The sequence below is a fragment of the Bolinopsis microptera genome, chromosome 9 (assembly GCF_026151205.1).
Source record: "Bolinopsis microptera isolate Bmic1 chromosome 9, MBARI_Bmic_1.0, whole genome shotgun sequence".
Classification (NCBI taxonomy): Eukaryota; Metazoa; Ctenophora; class Tentaculata; order Lobata; family Bolinopsidae; genus Bolinopsis; species Bolinopsis microptera.
This window is the reverse complement of record NC_087080.1, coordinates 6927958-6951949: the sequence shown is the minus strand read 5'-3', so window position 1 is coordinate 6951949 and position 23992 is coordinate 6927958. Positions and strand designations below refer to the sequence as shown.

The window sequence follows — 23992 nt, the reverse complement described above, 5'->3', positions numbered from 1 at the left end:
GTTTCTCACTCGAATGAATTCTCATATGGTCAGTAAGATGACCTGCTTGTTTTGTAGCGAATGAACACTCAGAACACTTGAAGGGTTTCTCACCTGAGTGAATTTTAATATGTCTAGTAAGATTACTTGCGTTTGTTGCAGCAAATGAACAATTAGAACATTTAAAGGGTTTCTCACCTGAGTGAATTCGCATATGTCTAGTAAGATCACCTACTCGTCTTGTAGCATATGAGCACTCAGAACACTTGAAGGGTTTCTCACTCGAATGAATTTTCTTATGGTTAGTAAGATGACCTGCTTGTTTTGTAGCAAATGAACACTCAGAACATTTGAAGGGTTTCTCACCTGAGTGAATTCGCATATGTCTAGTAAGATCAGCTGCTCGTCTTGTACCAATGAACAATCAGAACATTTAAAGGGTTTCTCGATGAAACCCTTTAAATGTTTCACAGTAGGACTCTCACTAAGAGACAGAACTAATGTCTTTTGAGGATCTGTTCCAGTCAAGTTATCTGAAGTATTAAAGTAGTCAGGTACTTCTGAGCTGCTATGATCATGGTGTTGTTTTACATGTTCTATTAACTTAGTATCTGAGTGAACATGTTTAGCACAAACTGGACAGATAAAAACAGTTGGTTTATCTGATTCAGATGTTAGTTCTTGTTTTATTACACAATTTGATGCTGATTTATGTTCTTTGATGTGCTCAACAAAGTAGTCTTCTGAAAAATAATGTGCTCCACACATTGGGCAGAGGAAACCGGTGGACTTTTCTGGGTTCTCCACTCGTTCTGATTTGATCTCTTGTTTACAGTCTTTAGACATTCTGAGGTGTTGAAATATTAGAGACATTCATTTAAAAGCAAATTTATTTTAAATAATTATGGTTTCAAATTTTGATTATGAATATTAGAAAGGGCCTAATGTCCAAAAAACGTGTTTTGAAATAATCAATTAAATATTTTTTTAGATTTATCAGTGACTTGTCCAGTCTATACCTAGCTTAGGATGTTTCAATTAGAAATGTATGATGTATATAATAATTGTATACCTACCCAACATTACATATGTTATGTAAGGGGTCGTTCACATCCCCCGGCCCCCTCCGAAATCAGCTTTACACTTCTATTGTGTCAAAATTACACTAGCGTAATCACGTAATCATTCAGAAACCCCCCTCCCCTGGCACCTCGACTGGGGGGGGGGGGGGGGGCAAGTGGATATTTGTAGATATTTGTAGATTAATGTAGAGTGGATAATCCACGAAAAAAGTTGATGACATTCTACAAATTTATACATTTATCTCCAAAAATTCAGTACAATATCTGGGCACATATTTGAGATTACATTTTTTGTAGATAAATGTAGATATTTGTAGATTATTGTCAATGGATAATTCACGAAAATTCTACAAATTCTACAAATTTATACATTTATCTCCAAAAATTCAGTAGAATTTCTGGGCACATATTTGAGATATACATTTTTTGTAGATAAATGTAGATATTTGTAGATTATTGTAATGGATAATTCACGAAAAAAGTGGATGACATTATCCAAATATCTACAAATATCCACTTGGCTCCCCCCCTCGACTGGTTACGTTATATGTGAAAGACCCCTAACCCCCCCCCCCCCCCCCCTGTAATTAAAAACAGCCTATTTTGACATGGGTAAATCAGTTCAAACTTCACCCAGAAATTTTGTAAAGCCATTGAAACAAAGAGTATTAGGGTCGTTTACATAAACTATTACGAAATCAATATTTAAGCAATTTTTAGGTGTTTGTAGGTGTTGCATCTATAATGATGACTGTTTATCTAATAGAAGCAGCAGTAAAAGGACACGATCGATAGTAACACCAGTTCTCTCCTGTGTGAATCCGCAAAGTTAGGAAAAATTCAAATTTACAAGTAAAAGCGGTTGTCATATGGTTTTTCTCCGGCAAGGAAACAAGTGTTTTTATGAAGGTGCAATGTCAAGAATAATGATTGTCGATCCAGGAAAGAGACGAGCTAAAAATCTCACCAGTGTGAATTCGCAAGGATTCGTGCATATGGTAACCAATCCGAAGGGTTTTTCACCAGTAATGATGTAGGTATAATATCAATGATGATAATTGTTAATCCAAGCAACGGTCGAACTAGGTGCCGAATGGTTTGTCACTAGAAAGTAGACAAAGAGTTCTGAACTGATAACATTCCCTCGGATCTGTCATCGCAATAACATGGTTATTATGTAGGTGTAACATTGATTATAATGATATCTCTAGGTAGGTGTAGGATACGTTTTGGAGGTTTTTCGAGAGCAGTTTTAGACGTTCTTGGAGAGCAGTTTTGGTAGGTCTAACTGTTATCTTGTACGAGTCATCCAGTAATACATGCTGTAGATAACGATATGGTGTTAGTAACATTTCGTAATATTATTGTAGGAACTTCACAAAACCAAGAAGAGCTATTATAATATTTATCAGCTGCATATAAATATGCAGCTGATAGATAATCATTCAATTTGGATAACTAATTTTAATTATTCATTTTTGTGTCAATGAGGCATTGAACAAAATTTATTAATATTTTAATTCATAACGAATTTAAAAGGAGTATTCTCTTCAGTAAAAACATTGATGTACAATGTAGGTTACACATGATGAAAAACAACACGATTTTGTTTAATATGTTTCATCAATCAACATTTAAATACTTAGAATATTACATTAAATTTAATAGTATAACTCCACTTTTGACCTATTTGACGGCCACTTATATATTTCATAATCGCACCGGTTTTTCTGTAGGTTTCTTCCAGAGAGTGCAAGTGCGATTACAAAACTAGTCACGATGATTTTCTGATAGATACTGTGAATGTGATATATTAATACAACACAGTTTATCTAATAGCCGTTTCATTTGTTTGTGAGTATACTCAACGGAATTTTCTAATCTTAGAAATAACAGAGGTCTGAGGTACTATTAGTATGTATTAACTCTCAAAAATTGCTGTGAAACGCTCAGTCGTCCATTATCAGGTCGATTTGATTCTCAGGACGATATTTGCAAACACCTATTAAATGTACCAAAACTTAGCAACAAACAATCAATTCCACATCGGGCCCGTAACAAAAGAAAAAACAGCGACTGGTCACACTAAGCCTAATAGGGTCCTAGAGCAGTGAATATGTTGGCACGTGTTCTGCATCTATCAAGATGATTCGTTTTGTGACTCGCACGGACGCACGCGGTGAACCTAACCTTTCGACGGATTTAACCGTAATCCTGCCCTCGTAGCCCCAGCGTGTGGCTCTTTGTTGACACTATATTATTGAGCTATATTGTAAAGTTCTTGCAACTTATGTAAACTTATGTAAGTGGAACACGATATTATAGTACCTTTCAGAAAATCAGTGCGATTAGTTTGTGAATTCGCAAATCTCGGAGTATACTATTGACATTTTGAAAAATGTCACTGTCTTTGTCCGATACACTCGTGCTCTAAATATCTTTATGTAGGTGTAATGTCAAGGATAACGGTAGATTAGCCGGTTTAAAGATGGACACACAGTATTTCCCAGCAGCAGCAAATGAACACTATTAATATTGATACCAGTCCTCTCCAGTGTGAGTTCTCAACTGTAGAGTAGCTCGCTAAGATAGTCTTGAGCTGGGCGAACAATGTAAGGGCGACCTCAATCCTGCATGAACCACCAGTCTGTGGTGAGGTGGGGATTGTTGAAGGAGAACTGCAAGAAGAGGAGAACATATCAGAGTAGAACTTGTTCTACAGCATCTCAGCATACTATGTAGGTGTAACATCATTCGTAATGATTGGTTTGCCTGATAGTCGTCAACAAATAACAGGGTATGATGTACTAATGAATGAGGAACTGTGGCAATTGGCCAAGTAGAAGTAATTCCCAGTGTAGGTGTAATATCAATGAAGATGACTGGTAATCCGATGGACGGGAAATTTAACAATCCTGTTGTGTCATCAAACTTATTGATATATTGTAGTCTATGTAGCATCATTCGTAATGATTGATTAGCCTTCAGCCTTGTGTCATCAAACTTATTGATATGTAGATGTAGCATCATTCGTAATGATTGATTAGCCTTGTATCTATCAACAAACATTCAAATCAATAATTCAAGGAAAAAGGGTCACTAATACTATGTATTTCGTTATGAATGCGCATAATATTAATCATGATGATAGTTAATCCTGCCACGCATCTACTCGTCACCCAGCCATAGAGACATACCATGTTAGAGACATATCTAAGAAGAAAACAGTGTTATGTGAAACAAAGTCAGGAGCAAATTATTAAAAGAACAATATCAATCGAGCATAAAGTCAGTATTTGCTAAAAAATCATGACAATATTAGATTTTTCGTGAAAGAAACGCTAAAGGCATGAACTTGAAGTAAGCCATGACGTCTGTAAAAAATTTTTCGGTAGTTTAAATCAGAATAAGAACGAATTATAACGAATTAAAATTAATAAATTACATTGAACGGTAAAATTTCGGTAAAAATCTCTTGAAAGAATAGTCTATTTGGATTTTGGATACAAAAAAAGCAAATGACTCCATAAAACATGTCATATTTCGTCATAGATGCATGATTTCTCTTCGACCAGCAGGAACTTTCTCATGAAAAACAATTTCATTGAATTCATTAACTCTATGAAACTTAAGGATTTCTTCTTTGACATCATCAGAACATAAGGACAAATACCGAAGAATCAAGTTTAGTAGGTCCTTCTCCTTCTTAACCCTTTCATCGACCAAAAAACGAACCAAATGATGCATTGCAACCATCCTTGGAATACCTGAAATCCCATTTTTCAACGCTGTTACATATATCGTCATCATATCCGCATCCGTTTCAATTGCGGCGAGGGTCTTGGAAACCTGAATAGGAGCTTTACGTAGGAGCCTGAGAGTTTCAATACGCTCCACCCATATAAGTCGTCTGTAGGTGAGTGCGTAGTCGCATCGTGTTGGAAGCAGCACATACCCAGCAAACACTGGATCACAGAACCCATCTGCTTCGTATATTCCACAGAACGTGTTGAAAAAGTCCCCAAATGAAGGGTATCCAGATAGTTTAGATTCTCTGAAATCAATGTAGGAAATGTTCATGAAGTAATCTAACAGCTTTCTCAGAACATCTGATATTTTCGAGTCAAGGAACGGCTGAGATGGCAGCATCAAGATCTTCATAACATAGATTAGCTGCACACATATGGGAGCACCAGATAAGAGCCCTTTAGAAGATATCAAATATTCCAGGAATTCGAGATATTGCACCATGACAGGTTCCGGAAGTGAGGCAAGGACATCATCTGACAAGAACACCCACGCTGCAGTGAGTTTTGGCTCTTCAACTACTTTACCAAGATAAAGGGATCTCTCTGTCGACTCCAACGGCTTGGTCCAATATTTCTGTGATTTCATCAGCTTATTCCTAGTGACCACATTCTCAAAATTCTTAATAAACAGCTGACTGAGTGAAGCACAACATCTACTCACACTACTATCAAACAACACACTACTTATCAAACTGAACTGCTGGTACTCGTACCCTGGCCTCAACACCGACACCACCTTAATCCCCGTATCCAACATCAGCTCACACTGCTGCTCTGAAGACTTACCACCTTTCTTAACCACCTTGTGAGCGAGGGTTATGTAGTCGTGTTGGAGCATGGTCAGACCGTGAAGGATAAGATCCGGGATATTACTGGCGGGGTATCCCTGCTTGGTGTTAACTATGTGTCTGTTCAGATCAGATAGCACTGGCTTGTTACACTTCTCGAGGAAGCCTGTAATGATCTCGGACAGCTGCTTGTTGACGTTGAATGCGCAGGAGAGGAAGTTGCAGGTTTGACGGATGAAGTGCGCGCAGGAGTAGAAGAGGAGGAGTTGCTCTCCAGAGGGAGAAAGTGCTCGCAGATCCAGGGTGACCGAGCTGGTTTTGTGATATTCGTGTAGTTCTAAGGTCGGGAGATTTGCGATCTGAAATGAAACAGTTTTTAGAAATTACACAGCTCGGAAACTTTGAATATGTTTGCTTGAATAAACAAACTTGAAATTTTGTTAATCTCTGAACAAAATGAAAGTCCACCAGTAAGTTTGGTAATGAACGTCAAACAATATTTCAAGAACATTCATGTTATCCGAAATACCTTCAAACTATGTTTTGGCAGAAAAGCCTTGCAGTATATCATGAAATCCAGAGCATTGTCGAACATGGTTCCAACTACAAGAGGTCTGACAATCCTGTCAACTATATCTGTAACCTGGAGGAATGTTAAAATTTAGCAATTTACATATTTTGTATAGCAGGGTGTACGAGACCGTAGAATCATAAAAATCTCAACAGAGATGCAGAATGTTGTAATTAATAGCCCCACGCCACCTGTTATACGGAATGTTATGCACAGTGCATTATACAGTATCATGTATGATACATTATATAACAACACTTGAAACCTGGTCGACAAGATGGACATCGTAGTGTTTTGAGTGATGTAGTTTCACAAAACACGTGAGGAACTTCAGTATTGATGTTATCAGAACAAGGTCATCTTTAGGGGGGAGCTCATTGCCGGAAGGAGGAGAGTTAGCCCAGGAGAGGATGTTGTTGAGGACAGGATGGTACACAGACCCCATATCCTGCCAGGGGAAGACAGGTAGGCCGGTTGTAAGAGCTCCTATTAGAGAGGAAGTCAGCTTCACTGATCTCTGTCCTCCTCCAGATAACTCTCTGTACGGAGTAAAGAAAAGATGATAAATATTAAAAGGAGGGTAACATTAGACATAACAGTTAGCATAATAATAATTATTAAAAGATAATAATTAGACATAACAGTGAGCCCCCCTCAGTTAGCTACACTAACCTGACAAGAAGAGGGTAAATAGCAGAGTAGACACCAGCACACAGTCCCCAACTCAACATCACCTCCCACAGTCTGCTCACTTCTATCTGGCACTTCAACATCTCATCTCCTGGAGTATGAGCTGTTACGTGAGGGTCAGTAATCAAGTAGTGGTGGAAAACAGCCTCAAAACTTAAGTCATACCATAAAGTATGGTGTGAACTGTGACCTCACTAAAATAAAATTCATCGGAACTAAGTTATATAATCTGTTAATCGTTAATCCAAACCAACCCTTGAACTGCTTGTGATTTAGTGAAATGTACATCTTTATCAGATTGTCCAGCGAGTACTCGTTTAACAGATCCTCTGCCACAATCTTGCTGTGACTACTCAGCATTCGTATGATCTTCACAACTGAAAAACAAAAATATACCTCGTCCGCTGCCCATCTTCCGAATTCTCTCTGGAATACTTTTCACAGAATAATATTATGATCTTTGTACCTTTTACTTTTCTCAATTTAAACGATAAAAACTTCATAATATAATACAATATATTCCTTGAGTCAACATAATATTTCAGATTACAGTTCAAAACTAATAAACTCACCAATGTGGGAGGGATGTAGAGCAGAACAGTTGTCAGCAGTACATGTTAGTGTGTGTGTCAGGTCAGTGGGGAGGAATAGTTCCACTAACTTATCTAGCAGTGTACCGTGCTTCATGAACACCTGCAAAAGATTGTGTTTACCTCTACTAACCTAGATACTAGTTAGAGGTTAACCTCTACTAGCCTCTACTAGCCTCTACTAGCCTCTACTAACCACTACTAGCCTCTACTAGCCTCTACTAGCCTCTACTAACCTCTACTAGCCTCTACTAACCTCTACTAGCCTCTACTAGCCTCTACTAACCACTACTAGCCTCTACTAGCATCTACTAACATCTACTAACCACTACTAACCTCTACTAGCCTCTACTAACCTCTACTAACCTCTACTAGCCTCTACTAACCTCTACTAACCTCTACTAACCTTACTTTTCTGTGTTTACCTCTACTAACCTCTACTAGTTAGAGGTTAACCTCTACTAACCTCTACTAGCCTCTACTAGCCTCTACTAACCTCTACTAGCCTCTACTAACCTCTACTAACCTCTACTAGCCTCTACTAACCTCTACTAACCTCTACTAGCCTCTACTTTCGACGGCCCCAACGTTAATGTGGCTCTTGCTATGTGTTGGTTCAGCCGAATTAATTATTATGTAATCAAGTTTATTTTTCTCTTTTAGTTAGTTGTCATCCGGCCAAACATTAAGCAACTTATATTGCAGTTCCATTTATCAATTAGTATATCAAAATATGTCATTGTAATTTTGCATGGCTGAAATGTAACGCTTGATTTATATATATAACAATTAATTGAATTTTCAAATAAATAAAAAAAAAACTACCCTCTACTAGCATCTACTAACCACTACTAAGGTTTTTTTTCTGGGTGCCACAGACCCACCCAATGGTGCTGACTTTTTTGGGTAAAAGACCCACTTTTCCATTGAATGTGGCTCTCTGGCTGAGCTGCGTCCAATTTTTTGAACTTTCCCTATCAACAATCTTAGAGATTGGACTAAATATTACATTCCTTAATTTAGGACTTGAAGTTGATGACCTTCTTCCGTCACAATAATTAAATATGTACTATTCATATATGCAATATTCCACCACATTTTGGTTGATAATTTGATGGGAAGTTGGTCGTTTAGCTCCGGACAGTCTATGCAACGTCTATGCAACGTCCGTGCAACAACAAAAGAACCGTCTATGCAACGTCTATGCAACGTCCCTGCACAATGAACACTCTATGCACACTCCCTGCACGGTCAGTCTATGCAACGTCTATGCAACGTCTATGCAACGTCTATGCAACGTCCCTGCACAGTACCATATGAACACCGGCTAGTAGCCACTTTTGTAATAACAGCTCCTCAACTTCACATTAACAACCGGCTACTAACCGGTACTTGAAAAGTGGTCACTAGCCGGCTACTAACCGGCTACTAGCCGGCTAGTGACCACAAAGTGGCTACTAACCGGCTACTAAGCGGTCACTAGCCGGCTATTAGCCGAGCTCTAAAGCAGACCTATTAGTAGCCGGTTCTAAACCGGCTACTAGCCGGCACTTGAAAAGCGGTCACTAGCCGGCTACTAACCGGCTACTAACCGGCTAGTAACTCGGCTAATAGCCGGCTAGTGACCGGTTAGTAGCCGGTTAGTAGCCACTTGGTGGTTACTAGCCGGTTAGTAGCCGGTGTTCATATGGTACTGTGCAGGGACGTTGCATAGACGTTGCATAGACGTTGCATAGACTGACCGTGCAGGGAGTGTGCATAGAGTGTTCATTGTGCAGGGACGTTGCATAGACGTTGCATAGACGGTTCTTTTGTTGTTGCATGGACGTTGCATAGACGTTGCATAGACTGTCCGGAGCTAAACGACCAAGTTGCCAATTTGGGATCCAAAGTTCACTCATACATATGTGGAAAACTTACAAATACCCCTTAAAATGCTGGCTTTATACTTATAGTATAAAGATGTAGGTATAGGTCAGGGACGTAGCCAGGATTTTTATTTGACCAATCCAGGGGTCTGGGGGGCGGAGCCCCTTGGCGGGGGCTAGGGGGGCGCAGCCCCCCGGAAAATTTTTGCGAAACAGGGTGTTTCAGACGACATTTGGCATTAAAGAAATTTGTAGGACAGCAATAAACTGGGATTGAAAAGAATCAAGTACTCGCGTAAATTTGGTAACTTCACAACAGCAATCTGCATTCTCCAATCAGAATTTACGACTTACTCAGGCCTCATCGTCTTAAGATTTTGACATTTCCTACGGTCTAGGGGACACTATTGACTATTTATAGAAGTCTTCTAGAATGTTTGCTTGGATGTTATGACAGATATTTACTAATCCACAGTTCAAATCTTTGACTGACTGCAGTCATAAACACAGCCCAGTTACCAGGCGACCATGGGGGAGTAGACACACAGTTGATAACAACAGACCCACTATCAATATCAACAGACCCACTATTTCATCTTACAGACCCACAAGTCAATCTACAGACCCGTTTCAGAGTAGCAAACACCCACTATTAAGCGAGTAGACACACACTTAATAACAACAGACCCACTATCAATATCAACAGACCCACTATTTCATCTTACAGACCCACAAGTCAATCTACAGACCCATTCCAGAGTAGCAAAGACCCACTATTAAGCGAGTAGACACACACTTAATAACAACAGACCCACTATCAATATCAACAGACCCACTATTTCATCTTACAGACTCACAAGTCAATCTACAGACCCATTTCAGAGTAGCAAAGACCCACTATTAAGCGAGTAGACATACATACATACATGTTACATGGTAAGGTCTCCTCCTAGTCGTTGGAGTGGCCTGCATGACACACATCGCGTTGGCGGCGTAACATATGTCTCCACTGTACTCGGTTGATAGCCAAAGCTTCTGTTGTGTCGTTGTCGATGTTTTCAACACCTGTAAACTTAGCAGCATCTTCGAGTACGCAGGACTTCCAGTTCTTACGGGGTCTGCCCCTTGACCTCTTTCCATAATTTGGCTTCCAGTTCAACAGAAACCTCGGTAGTCTAGAGTCTGGCATTCTAACTACATACAGTCCATACCAACGTAGCCTGGCAGCACTGATGAAAGTCTCAACTGACTTGATGCCAGCCCTCCTAAGAACTTCGTCGTTGGTCACATGAAAGAACCATTTAATCCTAAGGATCCTTCTCAAGGAGGTTTGATGGAAAACCTCGAAGCGTTTCATCTGCTTTTTGGTGGTGTTCCAGACTTCAGCTCCATACAACAAGATGGTGAGGACAGCAGCCCTATAGATCCTGATCTTGGTTGGAGTCTTTATAGTTCTGCTATTCCAAATGTTCCAGAGCTGATGAAAGGCGCCATTAGCCTTCTGGATACGGACATCCAGGTCTCTGTTGATTGTCCCATCCCCACTGATAGTTGCACCCAGGTAGACAAAGTTGCTAACCTGCTCGACGGGTTCACCCTCAACCGACAGCTCAATACAATCATCCTTGATGAAAGGTCGCTGGGAGGCGCACTTGCTTACAGCCATGCATTGGGTCTTCTTTGCATTTATTCTGAGCCCAGCGTAGGAGCTGTAATGAACTAATAGATCAGTTGATTCCTGTAGGCCTTCCCCTGAGTTGTCCATAATAGCCATGTCATCAGCATAATCGGTGTCCAGAATGACCTTTTCCTCGACCGTCTTCATCTCTTTCTGCAGCACTGCGCCTTAACTGATGATCTTGTTGGTCTCAGCCAGAAATGCAGAAAAGTTTAGGCAGAAATTAAAGACAGGAGGTGCTTGAATGTCACCCTGACCTGTGCCTGAGTTAACATCAAACCATTCTGTCAGCTCCCCATTAACCCTCACGGCACTCATGGTACCCCCAAAAAATGACTGAAATATTCTGACATATTTTTCAGGCAGCCCATAGTGTCTCATACTGCACCAAATAAAGTCCCTTCTGATAGAATCGAACGCTGCCTTGAAATCCACAAAATTAATGTAAAGAGGAATGTTAAACTCAAGACAGTTATGAATAATAGTTCGGAGAGAATAAATCTGATCAATACATGAGCGGTTCTGTCTAAATCCGCACTGATTCTCCCTGAGGAGACACTCCATACCAGCATGTAACCGCTTAAGAAGAATCATCTGAAAAAGCTTGGATGCTGTAGACCTTAAGGTGATCCCTCTGTTGTTCCCGCAGACTGAAGTGTCTCCTTTCTTCCCAATGACAATGATCACACCCTTTAACCAATCTTCAGGAACAGTCTCTTCTTCCCACACTTTCTTGAATAGACACTCTAGTTGATCAACTAGAGCACTCGCACCATACTTCAGTTGCTCGTTAGTTATCCCGTCCACTCCTGGGCTTTTGTTGTTCTTAAGCTTTGTCAGGGAATAACTAATCTCGTCTCTGGTGGGTGGTCCATCCGAACAAGAGAGAGAGTTAAAGTGGGGTTGGGGTGGTACTGTATCAAGGTCGGCAAGGTCGACACTTGATAATGGAGGGTTCAGAAGTTCAGTAAAGTGCTCCTTCCACCTATCCCTCTGCTGTTGGGGATCTGTGATCTTCCTACCGTCCTTGTCCCGGACACAAGATGCTTGAGGCTTCTTGTTCTTACCAGAGATCTTCTTGATCTTTGCCCATACCTCACGCTGCTGACCTTTGCTCGCTGCTTCCTCAAGATCAGTAGCTACTCTAACTGCCCAGTTATTGTCGTCTAGCTTGCTGCTTTTCTTGACTAACTTATTAAGTTTAGAATACTCTGACCTGTTAGCGTCTGAGTTTGGACACACACTTAATAACAACAGACCCACTATCAATATCAACAGACCCACTATTCCACCTTATAGACCCATGTAAGTAAGTCTACACTGTAATAAAACACATCCAAGCTATCAACAGGCCCACTATTTGAGCATGTACAGACCCTTATTAACAATGGTCAATTCAATGCTAACCTCATCCCCCCCCCCCCCCCCCCCCCATGCCAAGAAAATATGTTTTTTTTTCGTTTCAGACAATTTCAATTTTTCGATGAAAAAATTTGAGGCAAGGGTGCTAGCACCCTTGGCACCCTTTAAAAAAACCTTAACCACTATACTACTAGCCTCTACTAGCATCTACTAACCTCTACTAACCTCTACTAAGCTCTACTAACCTCTACTAAGCTCTACTAACCTCTACTAGTTAGAGGTTAACCTCTACTAGCCTCTTCTAACCTCTACTAGCCTCTACTAGCATCTACTAACCTCTTCTAGCCTCTACTAGCCTCTACTAGCATCTACTAGCCTCTACTAGCATCTACTAACTTCTTCTAACCTCTACTAACCTCTACTAGCCTCTACTAACCTCTACTGACCTCTACTAACCTCTACTAACCTTACTTTTCTGTCGCCATTTCATGGTTCAGACAGATTAAGATTTTGTTTACAAATTCTAATTTGAATTTGATCATTTTGACCATAAGGAAGAAACTGAGGTTTGCGTTTGGTCATGGTGATTTGACCATTATATTGGGTTAGTCAACTGATTAATCGTGGTGAACTTATAACGTTTTTACTACGGGGTAGAATGGATTGTGTGGTTACAAGACCCGACCTAACAACTAGACCTTACATACCATAGAAACATGAAGAGAATGCTGGGCGACATGTTGAACAACGTTGAGAATATTGTTGACCAGTGTGTTGGTCAACTCGTGCTTTGATAACAGGTACCAGAATCTTTGTGGTAACTGAGGATATGATTCAAAATTAAGGTTTCATGACGATATTTTCACTCGTTTTTCTATAATTAATACGTGTACGTGTCACGTCTTTTGAATACGCCACATTTTGACTAGCTTCTGTAGTTTTGATTCAAAGAAGTTGGTTTAACTAATTTAAGTTTTCAGACAATTAAAACGAAGAGGTTAACACAGATATACATAATATTACAGTCGAAAACTCACAAATAATCGTAATATAACAAAACATAAATTAAATAAACGGTACGTAGATCAAGAAACATTTGCGAAAATTCAAAACAGCGAAGGATATAAACCATCCAGGTAAAAACAGTTGATTCATATTTCATTGATTAGACCAGAGACCTCTCAAAACTCACAAGAGCATAAGAAACAAGGTTTAAGATAGTCTTCTAATCTAATCTGTCTCCAGTACCCTCTATACCTCCTCCTTCCTACTAATCAGTATCTGGAACAGTCCTACACCAGCTGAAGAGTTGTCTCCAGTACCCTCTATTATCTTAAACTTTTCAAACAATACATAATTATACAGAATTGAATGCTTCTAAATGAACCCAGTTATAAATGGAGAAAACCGATATAGCCCTAAATTCCACTATCCCAGTATGAAACCCAAATTATGTATTGAAAGAGGGGTAACCAAAACACAGTAGTGTGCAGTAAGAAATACCACACCCGCAATAACATTGGGCCCTAGCAACAAATTAATTAATCAATGAATTAAAACATATAATATTGTATTTATAGAAAATATATCACTGATATCTGGATATTATCCGGTTGGAAGAGACAAGGACAAGTGAAACAAGGAAGTTAGGAGTAAGGGCAAATTTTCGGCGTCAACGCCATCTTCAGGCTAAAATTGTTATAAATGTTAGTATATAATAAATGCTTCTATACTAGTTAAAATGCTAAATTAAAATTACACACACTGAATACAGGTTACATCAAATGGTATTGTACATTACATTCTCACCTACAACACGTCATAACCCTTCATCATCAAACATACAAGATACCGACCACGTAACATGCACTCTACCATTCATCAACGAGCCATTTTCCAAAGAAGTCACTCAATTTGCCCTCTCACACAACTTACCGGTCAAATTCATATTCACACCAGGTAAGAAACTCTCAGAGATCTTATGTTCATCACGACCACACGACAAACCACACTGCACCATACCAAACTGTATCATATGTCCACTCATCACAACAAATCACGACTGCAAACCAAAATGTGTCATATACAAAGTTACGTGTAAATTATGTCAAGAGCTATATATAGGGGAAACGAGTAGAACAGCACACGATAGATTTTCAGAGCATCGAAGAGCAGTCAACAGGCCTTTAACCTATCCTGATAATGCGTTGGCTGCTCATTATTCAGAGTTTCACGATAACATAGAACCAGATATTTCCTTCGATATTTTAGAAATTAACTTATATAGCACCATTAAACGTAAAGTGACAGAAGCTTACTACATTAATTTATTTAAACCTAGTATCAATAACAAAGAAGAGTGCGAGAAGCTTAAGGGATTTCTTTTACAACATATTCAAAGACAAATTTAAACAAATAGCACACGACCCTGCTGTTCAGTAGATATTATGTACTTGGACAGAGTGTAAAACGTGTGTACATCACTATTTTCAATGTAATGTACAATACCATTTGATGTAACCTGTATTCAGTGTGTGTAATTTTAATTTAGCATTTTAACTAGTATAGAAGCATTTATTATATACTAACATTTATAACAATTTTAGCCTGAAGATGGCGTTGACGCCGAAAATTTGCCCTTACTCCTAACTTCCTTGTTTCACTTGTCCTTGTCTCTTCCAACCGGATAATATCCAGATATCAGTATTTCAATCATGAGACTAATAAACAGCGAACTACTCCGTTATTTGAAAATATATCACTCTAAAGGCTCCTTCTCCGAGCTAATGACTCTATAGTTACTGATAACATGAACTTTGTCAGGCTCTGCTGTCCTTTTATTTATCAGTTGGTCGACAACTTTCTTGTAGGCTATTCTGTCTGCAGCTGATCTATCAGGAGTGATGTAAACTGAACTAAACCCGTCTACATGTCTTAGAAGCTTAGTCTTGCTCAAGATGGTACGAGCTTGATCTGAGCTAGACAAAATGAATTTCACTGGCCTGACTCGTTCACTTGTGTCCTTTCCAACTCGTTTACATCTCAACATTTTCGGTTTTTCGTTGAGATGGTCCAACAAAATACCAGATACCTTAGCATCCAGGTTTTCCTCCGTCTCTGGAAGCCCAAAGATAATCAGGCTTTTACTTCGATCATCTTCTAGGGCAACTCTTTTCACTGCAGCTTGGATCTTCTTCGGTGCAAAGGCGTTTTTGCACGTGTTTTTCAACAGAGACGAAAAGGTTTTGATCTCTTTCTGAGCTGCACTTTTCACAGTTCCAATCTCGTCATCCTTCTTCAAAGCTAACTTCTCCTGCAAATCATTGATTTTAGCCATATCTTCTTCTTGCTTGGTGAGTAACTTCTCTTGTAGTTCTATGATTTTGGTCGCATCAGCTATTTTTTCTTTCCTGAACATTCGGTTATCGTCAGCTGTTTCTGTGGCGGATTGTAACAATGGTCCACAATAATTGTTCAGTATCCAGCACATTGTTTCTAACCATTCTGATAACCTTTCTCTAGGCACACTTCTCTGGTTCAGTTTATCAAATCGCACATCATCGTTGTGTTCAACTCCGATTTTACTTCTAATCTCCTTGAAAATACTGTCCGTCGCCATGTGTATCTGATTCACATATTCCGTAAGGAACTGGCCATTCTCAACCATAGCATCATCTACCATCTCAAAATGTTCACTCTGTAGCGGATAAGGCATCGTACACGTTGTACAGAAAATGTACAAACAATGTATACAAATCTACAAAGCCAGAGAGATAATTCAACGCGCACACAGAACTACTGATAAGAGAGCTACAATTTAGCAACGAATGTAAAAGTGTAATGGTTTGATCTCCTCCTTCCTACTAATCAGTATCTGGAACAGTCCTACACCAGCTGAAGAGTTGTCTCCAGTACCCTCTATACCTCCTCCTTCCTACTAATCAGTATCTGGAACAGTCCTACACCAGCTGAAGAGTTGTCTCCAGTACCCTCTATACCTCCTCCTTCCTACTAATCAGTTACATCTGGAACAGTCCTACACCAGCTGAAGAGTTGTCTCCAGTACCCTCTATACCTCCTCCTTCCTACTAATCAGTTACATCTGGAACAGTCCTACACCAGCTGAAGAGTTGTCTCCAGTACCCTCTATACCACCTCCTTCCTACTAATCAGTATCTGGAACAGTCCTACACCAGCTGAAGAGTTGTCTCCAGTACCCTCTATACCTCCTCCTCAACTCCTCCTTCCTACAAATCAGTATCACTGGGTACACCACTGCGTAAATCAGGGACAGGGTGAACTCAGTAAAGCCCACTAGTATCCCCATGGTCACATACACTTGATCTTGGTGCTGCACAGCATCGTAATGATGAACGTCATTAAGTATAGCCCAAGTAAGCAGGAGAAAGAAGTATGTGGCGTTGCAGATGAAGAAGAGGACTGAAACCCAGAGAACGGTGATGGTGAAATGACGCACGGTGTCTTTGGGAGTTTGCGAGGTGGTCTCGGGATCTTTGAGCGACTTTCGTATGTATTTTATCTGGATGAGCATACATATGAGAACTGTAAGAGGGATCGCTACACAGTATATAAATACAATGAAACCAATTACGGCCAATTGCCATGTTCCGTGGCAAGTCGAAGCTCCAGTTTTATCAGGCTTACAAATTAGACTTGCTATTGTTCCTGAGCCTGGCACGCTAAATCCCATCATCATATACAAATAGACACGGTAAAGTTGCCATTTGTTGGTATAATGGGACTTGACAAATGCAAAGTATACGGTAATGACATCTGATATATGGAGAAACATTATGATGGTGCAAGCAGCGGCTATGACTTTCTTTATACGAGTAATGTTGATGCTGCGGAAAGGATCCACAACCCTGGCAGTAAGGGTGATGCTCATCGCCAGATTAAATACCTTGGACCAGTTGATGCGATGCCTGGGAGAGCTGTAACCATATAGTAAAACAAGCTCCTGTAAAGAACCGTCACCTCCACCATCCCTGAATAAACCAGAATACTGATCACTGACAACACCAGCTCTCCTTGTGCCTTCAGCATGTCCGCCACAGCAATGCCCATAAAGAGTCCCGCCACAAGCTTAGCCCGGTCCTTGTAGTAGTGGATAAAGATGACCATGTTGTGTAGTATCACTACCAGGCACAGAGGTATAGTTAGGGGAGATAACCAGAGGAATGCTCCTTTGAATATCAGGAATTGATCGTGGTCGGACAGGTGTTGAACGTTAGAGAGATTCTGTCCTTGGTAAGAGCTGACCTTTAAATAACTCATGGCAACTGGATGAGGATTTTAAATATTTTTTGATATAAAATATTTAAAAATAAAATTGTAAATTATTATATAATTATATAATAAGCATACTTCGACTACCAATAGGACTAAGATAGATAAGATCGCAAATTGATTGAACGGATTAATTAACAAAGGTAGCTTTAATGTGTGTATTAAATAACAACACACAATACAATTTTAACAAAATGTATTTAAAAGATACGAAACGTTAACAGAGGTCTACATTTATTAACGAACTAATAACCTTGAAAATCCTTATCATTCGGCGAAAGACCTTAGTCAGATAATCCGACAGAAACTCTGCTCAACCACAATATTGTTGAAATACAATCTTCAACTATGTACTTCATTGCAGGTCACCACGCCCAAATTTTAAATTCTGCTACCTTCGCGGCTATCATAATATGACCGATATTGTCACGTCATTCCCAGAATCGGAAGTTCAATAATAATGGCATATTTATAATTTAAGGCGTGGCCGAGTGTAAACAAATTGCTAACCTGGCTATCTACAAGGAGTCTCACAACGTCATTCGCAAGTACCGTATCGTGGTCCATGTCTTTTGTGATGGGAGTATCTGGCTGTAACGTGTAGATACTCAGATCTGGGAACACTTCGTCCTGAATGAAAATATCTTATTAAAAAGGTGTCTTGAATGGTTGACTATTGGTGTTCAGTTTGAGTTATTGGTGTTCAGTTTGAGTTATAATAGCTTTTAGAAATTCCAGCCTTCAACTAGAACGTTGGGTGCCGACTTGTGCCGTATATGCTGCTACAGATATTTCAGTACAGATAACAGTACCTGTATGAATATCTCAGTAGGGGAGAGGAGGAGAGCAGACAAGCCCTGGAGCGCTAACTCGTAATCAGTGGTGTCTATAGCATGTCTGTACAATTGTACAATACCTGGGTAGTTTAACAGTTGGTGTGATAGTTGGTGTGATAGTGTGTAACAGTTTGTGTGATAGTGTGTAACAGTTTGTGTGATAGTGTGTAACAGTTGGTGTGATAGTGTGTAACAGTTGGTCATGGTGTGATAGTGTGTAACGGTTGGTGTGATAGTGTGTAACAGTTGGTGTATTAGTGTGTAACAGTTGGTGTGATAGTGTGTAACAGTTGGTGTATTAGTGTGTAACAGTTGGTGTGATAGTGTGTAACAGTTGGTGTGATAGTGTGTAACGGTTGGTGTGATAGTGTGTAACAGTTGGTGTATTAGTGTGTAACAGTTGGTGTGATAGTGTGTAACAGTTGGTGTGATAGTGTGTAACAGTTGGTGTGATAGTGTGTAACAGTTGGTGTGATAGTGTGTAACAGTTGGTGTGATAGTGTGTAACAGTTGGTGTGATAGTGTGTAACAGTTGGTGTGATAGTGTGTAACAGTTGGTGTGATAGTGTAACAGTTGGTGTGATAGTGTGTAACAGTGTTTAGTTTTATGCAGTTCTCGTTATCTCACATGTACATTGTAAAACCATAATAATATACCGAAAGCAAAAGTATAAGGTACGGGTAAATGCCTCACAGAATGGCTAGCCTCACAGAATGGCCAAATTTGTAAATGTTTTTGTAACTAATTTTTTATAAAAGACTGGTAGGTTTTGTGGATACCATATGAAACAAAAGTCTTCTGGCAACACTTCCTGTGGTGAAATCATTAACTACGACCACATTTTCTGGCATAAATATGACTGTTTATGTAGAAATTTTGAGCACTGAAAAATTTGTTTTCAAATTTTTGAACTAAGTTTACATTTTGGTGAGAACTTCTGGCACCAGTATGACAGAAGATGTTCAAAGAATAGTATTCATCAAACAAAACGAAAATTGTTCAATATAGGAAGAAAAAAATGCTAAAATGGCTACACGCCTCACAAAATGGCCAAAATATGCCTCACAAAATTTGTTTTCAAATTTTTGAACTAAGTTTGCATTTTGGTGAGAACTTCTGGCACCAGTATGACAGAAGATGTTTAAAGAATAGTATTCATCAAACAAAACGAACATTGTTCAATTTAGGAAGAAACAAAATGTTAAAATGGCTAAACGCCTCACAAAATGGCCAAAATATGCCTCACAAAATGGCCAAAATTTAAAACTCCTTTTATTCAATGAAACCATAAGTCTAAAGTATTCACAAGCTATTTATCATACAATATCACCCCAGATGGAGTGTTTTTACAGCCGAATGAAGGTTATAAATCATGAAATCAGGGAATATGAACAACGCCACACAAAATGGCCATTTTTGGTTTAGGAAATTATGCCCTTTTTATCCAGTTCTAAAAAATTTCACCTATATGGGGGTGTTAACAAGGCATATTAATACCAGCAGCATGCCTGAAACAAGAGCCAAAGGTTTTAGAAAAATAAAATTTTCTCGTTTTCTTTTTTTTTTTGCCATTTTGTCAGGCATTTTTTCTTTTTTGTGAAATAATTTTTCACAGCTCAGTTTTTTCGTGAGTTTTAGGTTATTACCCCATTCCTTAATAGGTTTTCTAAGAACGTGTGGTGATAGAAATTTAAAAAGTATCTCCATCAACAAAATTATAGAAATTCAGATTTGGCCATTCTGTGAGGCATGTTTTTTTGGAGGAAGATTTTCCGGCCAATTTTTCTCAAAGAAAAAATGGTTATGAGATTAAATGAACCCCCGGGAAGAAAAATATGAGTGTCAACTTAGCTTCTTATGAGATAAAAACTGGAATAAAGTGTGTTTCGTGACTTTGAGAGACCTTCCTTTTTTTTGGCCATTCTGTGAGGCAAATACCCGTAAGATATGTAATTAATGTCGATTTTATGCCATTTTAGATCATTCCGCTCACCCCTGGCCCTTGTGTAATAGTACCCGTTTTACCCAAAGATATGTATAATGTACTGTAAATTTGTTATAAGCCTTGCTTAAATTAAAACAACTATCAGAATGTACAAAATCTGCACTAACTTCTAAGATTTAAAGTGATGTATAAGAAGAATTACCAGAATCAAGAAGAAGCTGTAACATAGGCTGTTTCACGTAGCCGGTATACAGAGCGTGTCTTGCTCTTTGTGTAATGTGAACCAGGGTCTCCATTGCTATCTGTCTCTGTCTCAACACCTGTGGAATGTGGGTTACCGGTTACTGTTAAAATATTATCCAAAGATATCTCATTTTTAATTGAAATTCTTTGGAATTTATTGAGCGATGTGCGTTATTATTATGTGAACTGATTAATCTCAGTAAAACACAGCCCGTTAAATTTATACCGGTGTAATTCAGGTATCGGGGATATGTATGACGTGTAATCCTGTCTATTGTACAGAAGTAACTTTCGGTTTAAAAAGAGCTGGGAAACATACCATGCTACTGGGGAACTAACCACGCTACGTGATAGGATGAAGAGCTCGTCCAGTGTGTAACCAGCTTGAGATGGCTCCTCCCCATGGTGGTGTAGACCTGATAACGTGTTTATAACTTAAAGTGTACCACGTTATATTAGTGAGGGTACTCCCAGCTTGGAGTGTACCACGTTATATTAGTGAGGGTACTCCCAGCTTGGAGTGTACCACGTTATATTAGTGAGGGTACTCCCAGCTTGGAGTGTACCACGTCATATTAGTGAGGGTACTCCCAGCTTGGAGTGTACCACTTCATATTAGTGAGGGTACTCCCAGCTTGGAGTGTACCACGTCATATTAGTGAGGGTACTCCCAGCTTGGAGTGTACCACTTCATATTAGTGAGGGTACTCCCAGCTTGGAGTGTACCACGTCATATTAGTGAGGGTACTCCCAGCTTGGAGTGTACCACGTTATATTAGTGAGGGTACTCCCAGCTTGGAGTGTACCACGTCATATTAGTGAGGGTACTCCCAGCTTGGAGTGTACCACGTCATATTAGTGAGGGTACTCCCAGCTTGGAGTGTACCACGTTATATTAGTGAGGGTACTCCCAGCTTGGAGTGTACCACTTCATATTAGTGAGGGTACTCCCAGCTTGGAGTGTACCACTTCATATTAGTGAGGGTACTCCCAGCTTGGAGTGTACCACGTCATATTAGTGAGGGTACTCCCAGCTTGGAGTGTACCACGTCATATAAGTGAGGATACTCCCAACTCCAATGCAAACTAGGTCTAAGGTTGCAAATGCCAAGGATTTATTATAGTAATCAGATTCATAATATATTATGGAGACGTATTATAACTCAAACAGTGAAAAGGTTTTTACTGTACCTTTATCAAGATGTATGTCAGTTCCTCGAGGCACAATCTTGCCGTCAAAGTCAAATCTTACTTGTGTGTCTTCCTTATCTTTCTGTGTGTCCTCCTTGTCTTTCTGAGATAAAGTACTACTGAAAATCCACTGACTAGATTCAATAAGAATCGGTTGAATCGGTTGAGTGTCTATTATCTTCAAACAGAAATATTTAAGTCTTTTCAAGAAACAAACAACATAATATAGTATGATTTATCTTGTGAAGTTTTGTTCAGCAGGTATTCAGCAATTTAAAAACCTCCATCGCCGTGACAGGTTTAGTTTGAGGAATGTCACTCATCCACTGTAGTTTTTCAGCTTCAAGAGTGCCCATGTTAGTTCGGTGTCCTGGACTGACATACAAGGGAATCTCTACCTCCTTCCCCTCTATAACCACCTTCTGTTTGCTAGGGTTCAGAAAATCCTGAGGGGTAAATTTTTATTAAGATTAGAGAAATGTGTTATGTGGGGTAACTTTTAAACCATTGCATTAGAATTTATTAACAAATCAAGTCATTTAAGCTGTAGAGTTGTAACAAGGTCTGATTGGGGCATAAGACAGAAATGTGTACAAGAAAATTTGTGTAACAATCTGGTCGATGAAAATTCATTATTCGATACTGCCCAAGTGCAATGAACTTCCATCAAGAAATATTGAAAATATACTCACATTATCACTAGAGCATTGTGAATTAAAACCAGTATCTGTAGCATCCATTGCATCTGCAGCAATCTGTTCAGAGATTTTAGATGCCTTCTCTCTTTTTTCAGCTTCTTTCTTCTCTTGTGCTTCTCTTTTCCGCTTTTTAAGAAATTCTACTAACTTTGGGTCTGAGGAGGGGATATCATTTATTATGCATAATAAACAAAGAACTAACCACAAGGAATTGGCTAAACCATGACAAACTCTGAGTATTTAAAACCACGATTTCAGGAAGCTGAAACATGACTAGAATTCCAGGAACTGACCCATGTTTTTAAATATTTTCTCTGCTTCCCGCTGCTTTTCAACTTCACTCATTTTGTTGAATATTTTATTAGTTTGTTCCTCTATGGCCATGCGCTCTGCTGGTAACACATTTTCCAAAAACGAACTGAAGATAACATGACATTATGGGTTGTTCAAAGACAGTAACTCAAGTTGTACTAAACTAGAAATGTTCTACATATTGCGATGATTAGAAAATTCAACTTATTATAGCTTTATAGTGGTTTACAATAATTCAAAAATACAGTTACAACAATGGTACAATAGTAGTTCAGATTGGAACTTAATAGTTTCATACAGGCATACATCAACATTATGTATTGTACTTTAACTTGCCTACATTCCCCAATATGTCTAGGCTTTGCGCTCTCAGGCTTCCTTTCTCTTGGTACATAGTTGTGTTTCTTATCAAACTGCATGGCGAACAGGCTCTTCTTTTTACCACCACTTGCCATCTTGGAATCATTAGTTATTTGATGGTCCTTGACACAAGGAAATCCATGTTCGGTAGCAGAGGGAGTGGTGATGCTGTGAGCACGTACATCGAGCTCACATATATTAGTCAGGATGGATTCCAAATCAGTATCATGTTCATCTAGGGTTTTATACACATCGCTATCATCTGAGTAGGGCTAGGGGGAAATTTCTTGGTTACTTTCAATTAAAGTGTTGCTTGGCACTGAATGGAAATTCGCTAACATCCATACCTCTTTGATGCTTTTTAATTCTCGAACTTAGCTGATGCTATGGTTCACCCCCAAATTTGTGTAACTTTCTTACTTCAAGATCATAATACGCAATCATTTTATGGGTAATTTATTGTACCTCTTTGCTTATTTTCCTTTTTCGATTGACCAGGCCTGGTTCAGAGTCCATCATTCCTTGGTCAACGTCCACCACATCTTTTTTAATTTGACCTTGTTTTTTCTTCATGAATTGTGCTTGCAGTTTTAACAGATCCTCCTCTGTTTCTCCAGCAGTTGGTCTCTTTACGGGCTCAGACATAGCTTACACCAACTGGAATAGATTGTTATAAATT

The 23992-nt window shown here is 39.2% G+C and overlaps 1 protein-coding gene across 1 annotated transcript; it reads right to left on the bottom strand.

Moving 5' to 3' along the window:
• Positions 1 to 4293: 4293 nt before the first annotated feature.
• On the bottom strand, positions 4294 to 23988 carry LOC134821207 (RNA polymerase II-associated protein 1-like). The gene is made up of 17 exons (XM_063831898.1): positions 23779 to 23988; positions 23290 to 23585; positions 22935 to 23059; positions 22636 to 22796; positions 22225 to 22389; positions 21944 to 22046; positions 21092 to 21168; positions 20712 to 20829; positions 18540 to 18643; positions 18238 to 18357; positions 13125 to 13238; positions 7492 to 7612; positions 7174 to 7296; positions 6902 to 7010; positions 6495 to 6768; positions 6188 to 6301; positions 4294 to 6017 (listed from the first exon to the last, which is right to left on the bottom strand). Exons 1-17 carry the CDS (start codon positions 23956 to 23958, stop codon positions 4608 to 4610), a joined length of 3714 nt encoding a protein of 1237 aa, XP_063687968.1. The 5' UTR covers positions 23959 to 23988; the 3' UTR covers positions 4294 to 4607.
• Positions 23989 to 23992: the final 4 nt, after the last annotated feature.

Coding starts and splice junctions, on each gene's coding strand:
- LOC134821207 (XM_063831898.1), bottom strand. CDS start 23,958: ATGTCTGAGCCCGTAAAGAGACCAACTGCTGGAGAAACAGAGGAGGAT. Junction 23,060..23,289: donor AGACATATTGGGGAATGTAG/GCAAGTTAAAGT, acceptor TGTTATCTTCAG/TTCGTTTTTGGAAAATGTGT. Junction 20,830..21,091: donor TCATCCTATCACGTAGCGTG/GTTAGTTCCCCA, acceptor CACATTCCACAG/GTGTTGAGACAGAGACAGAT.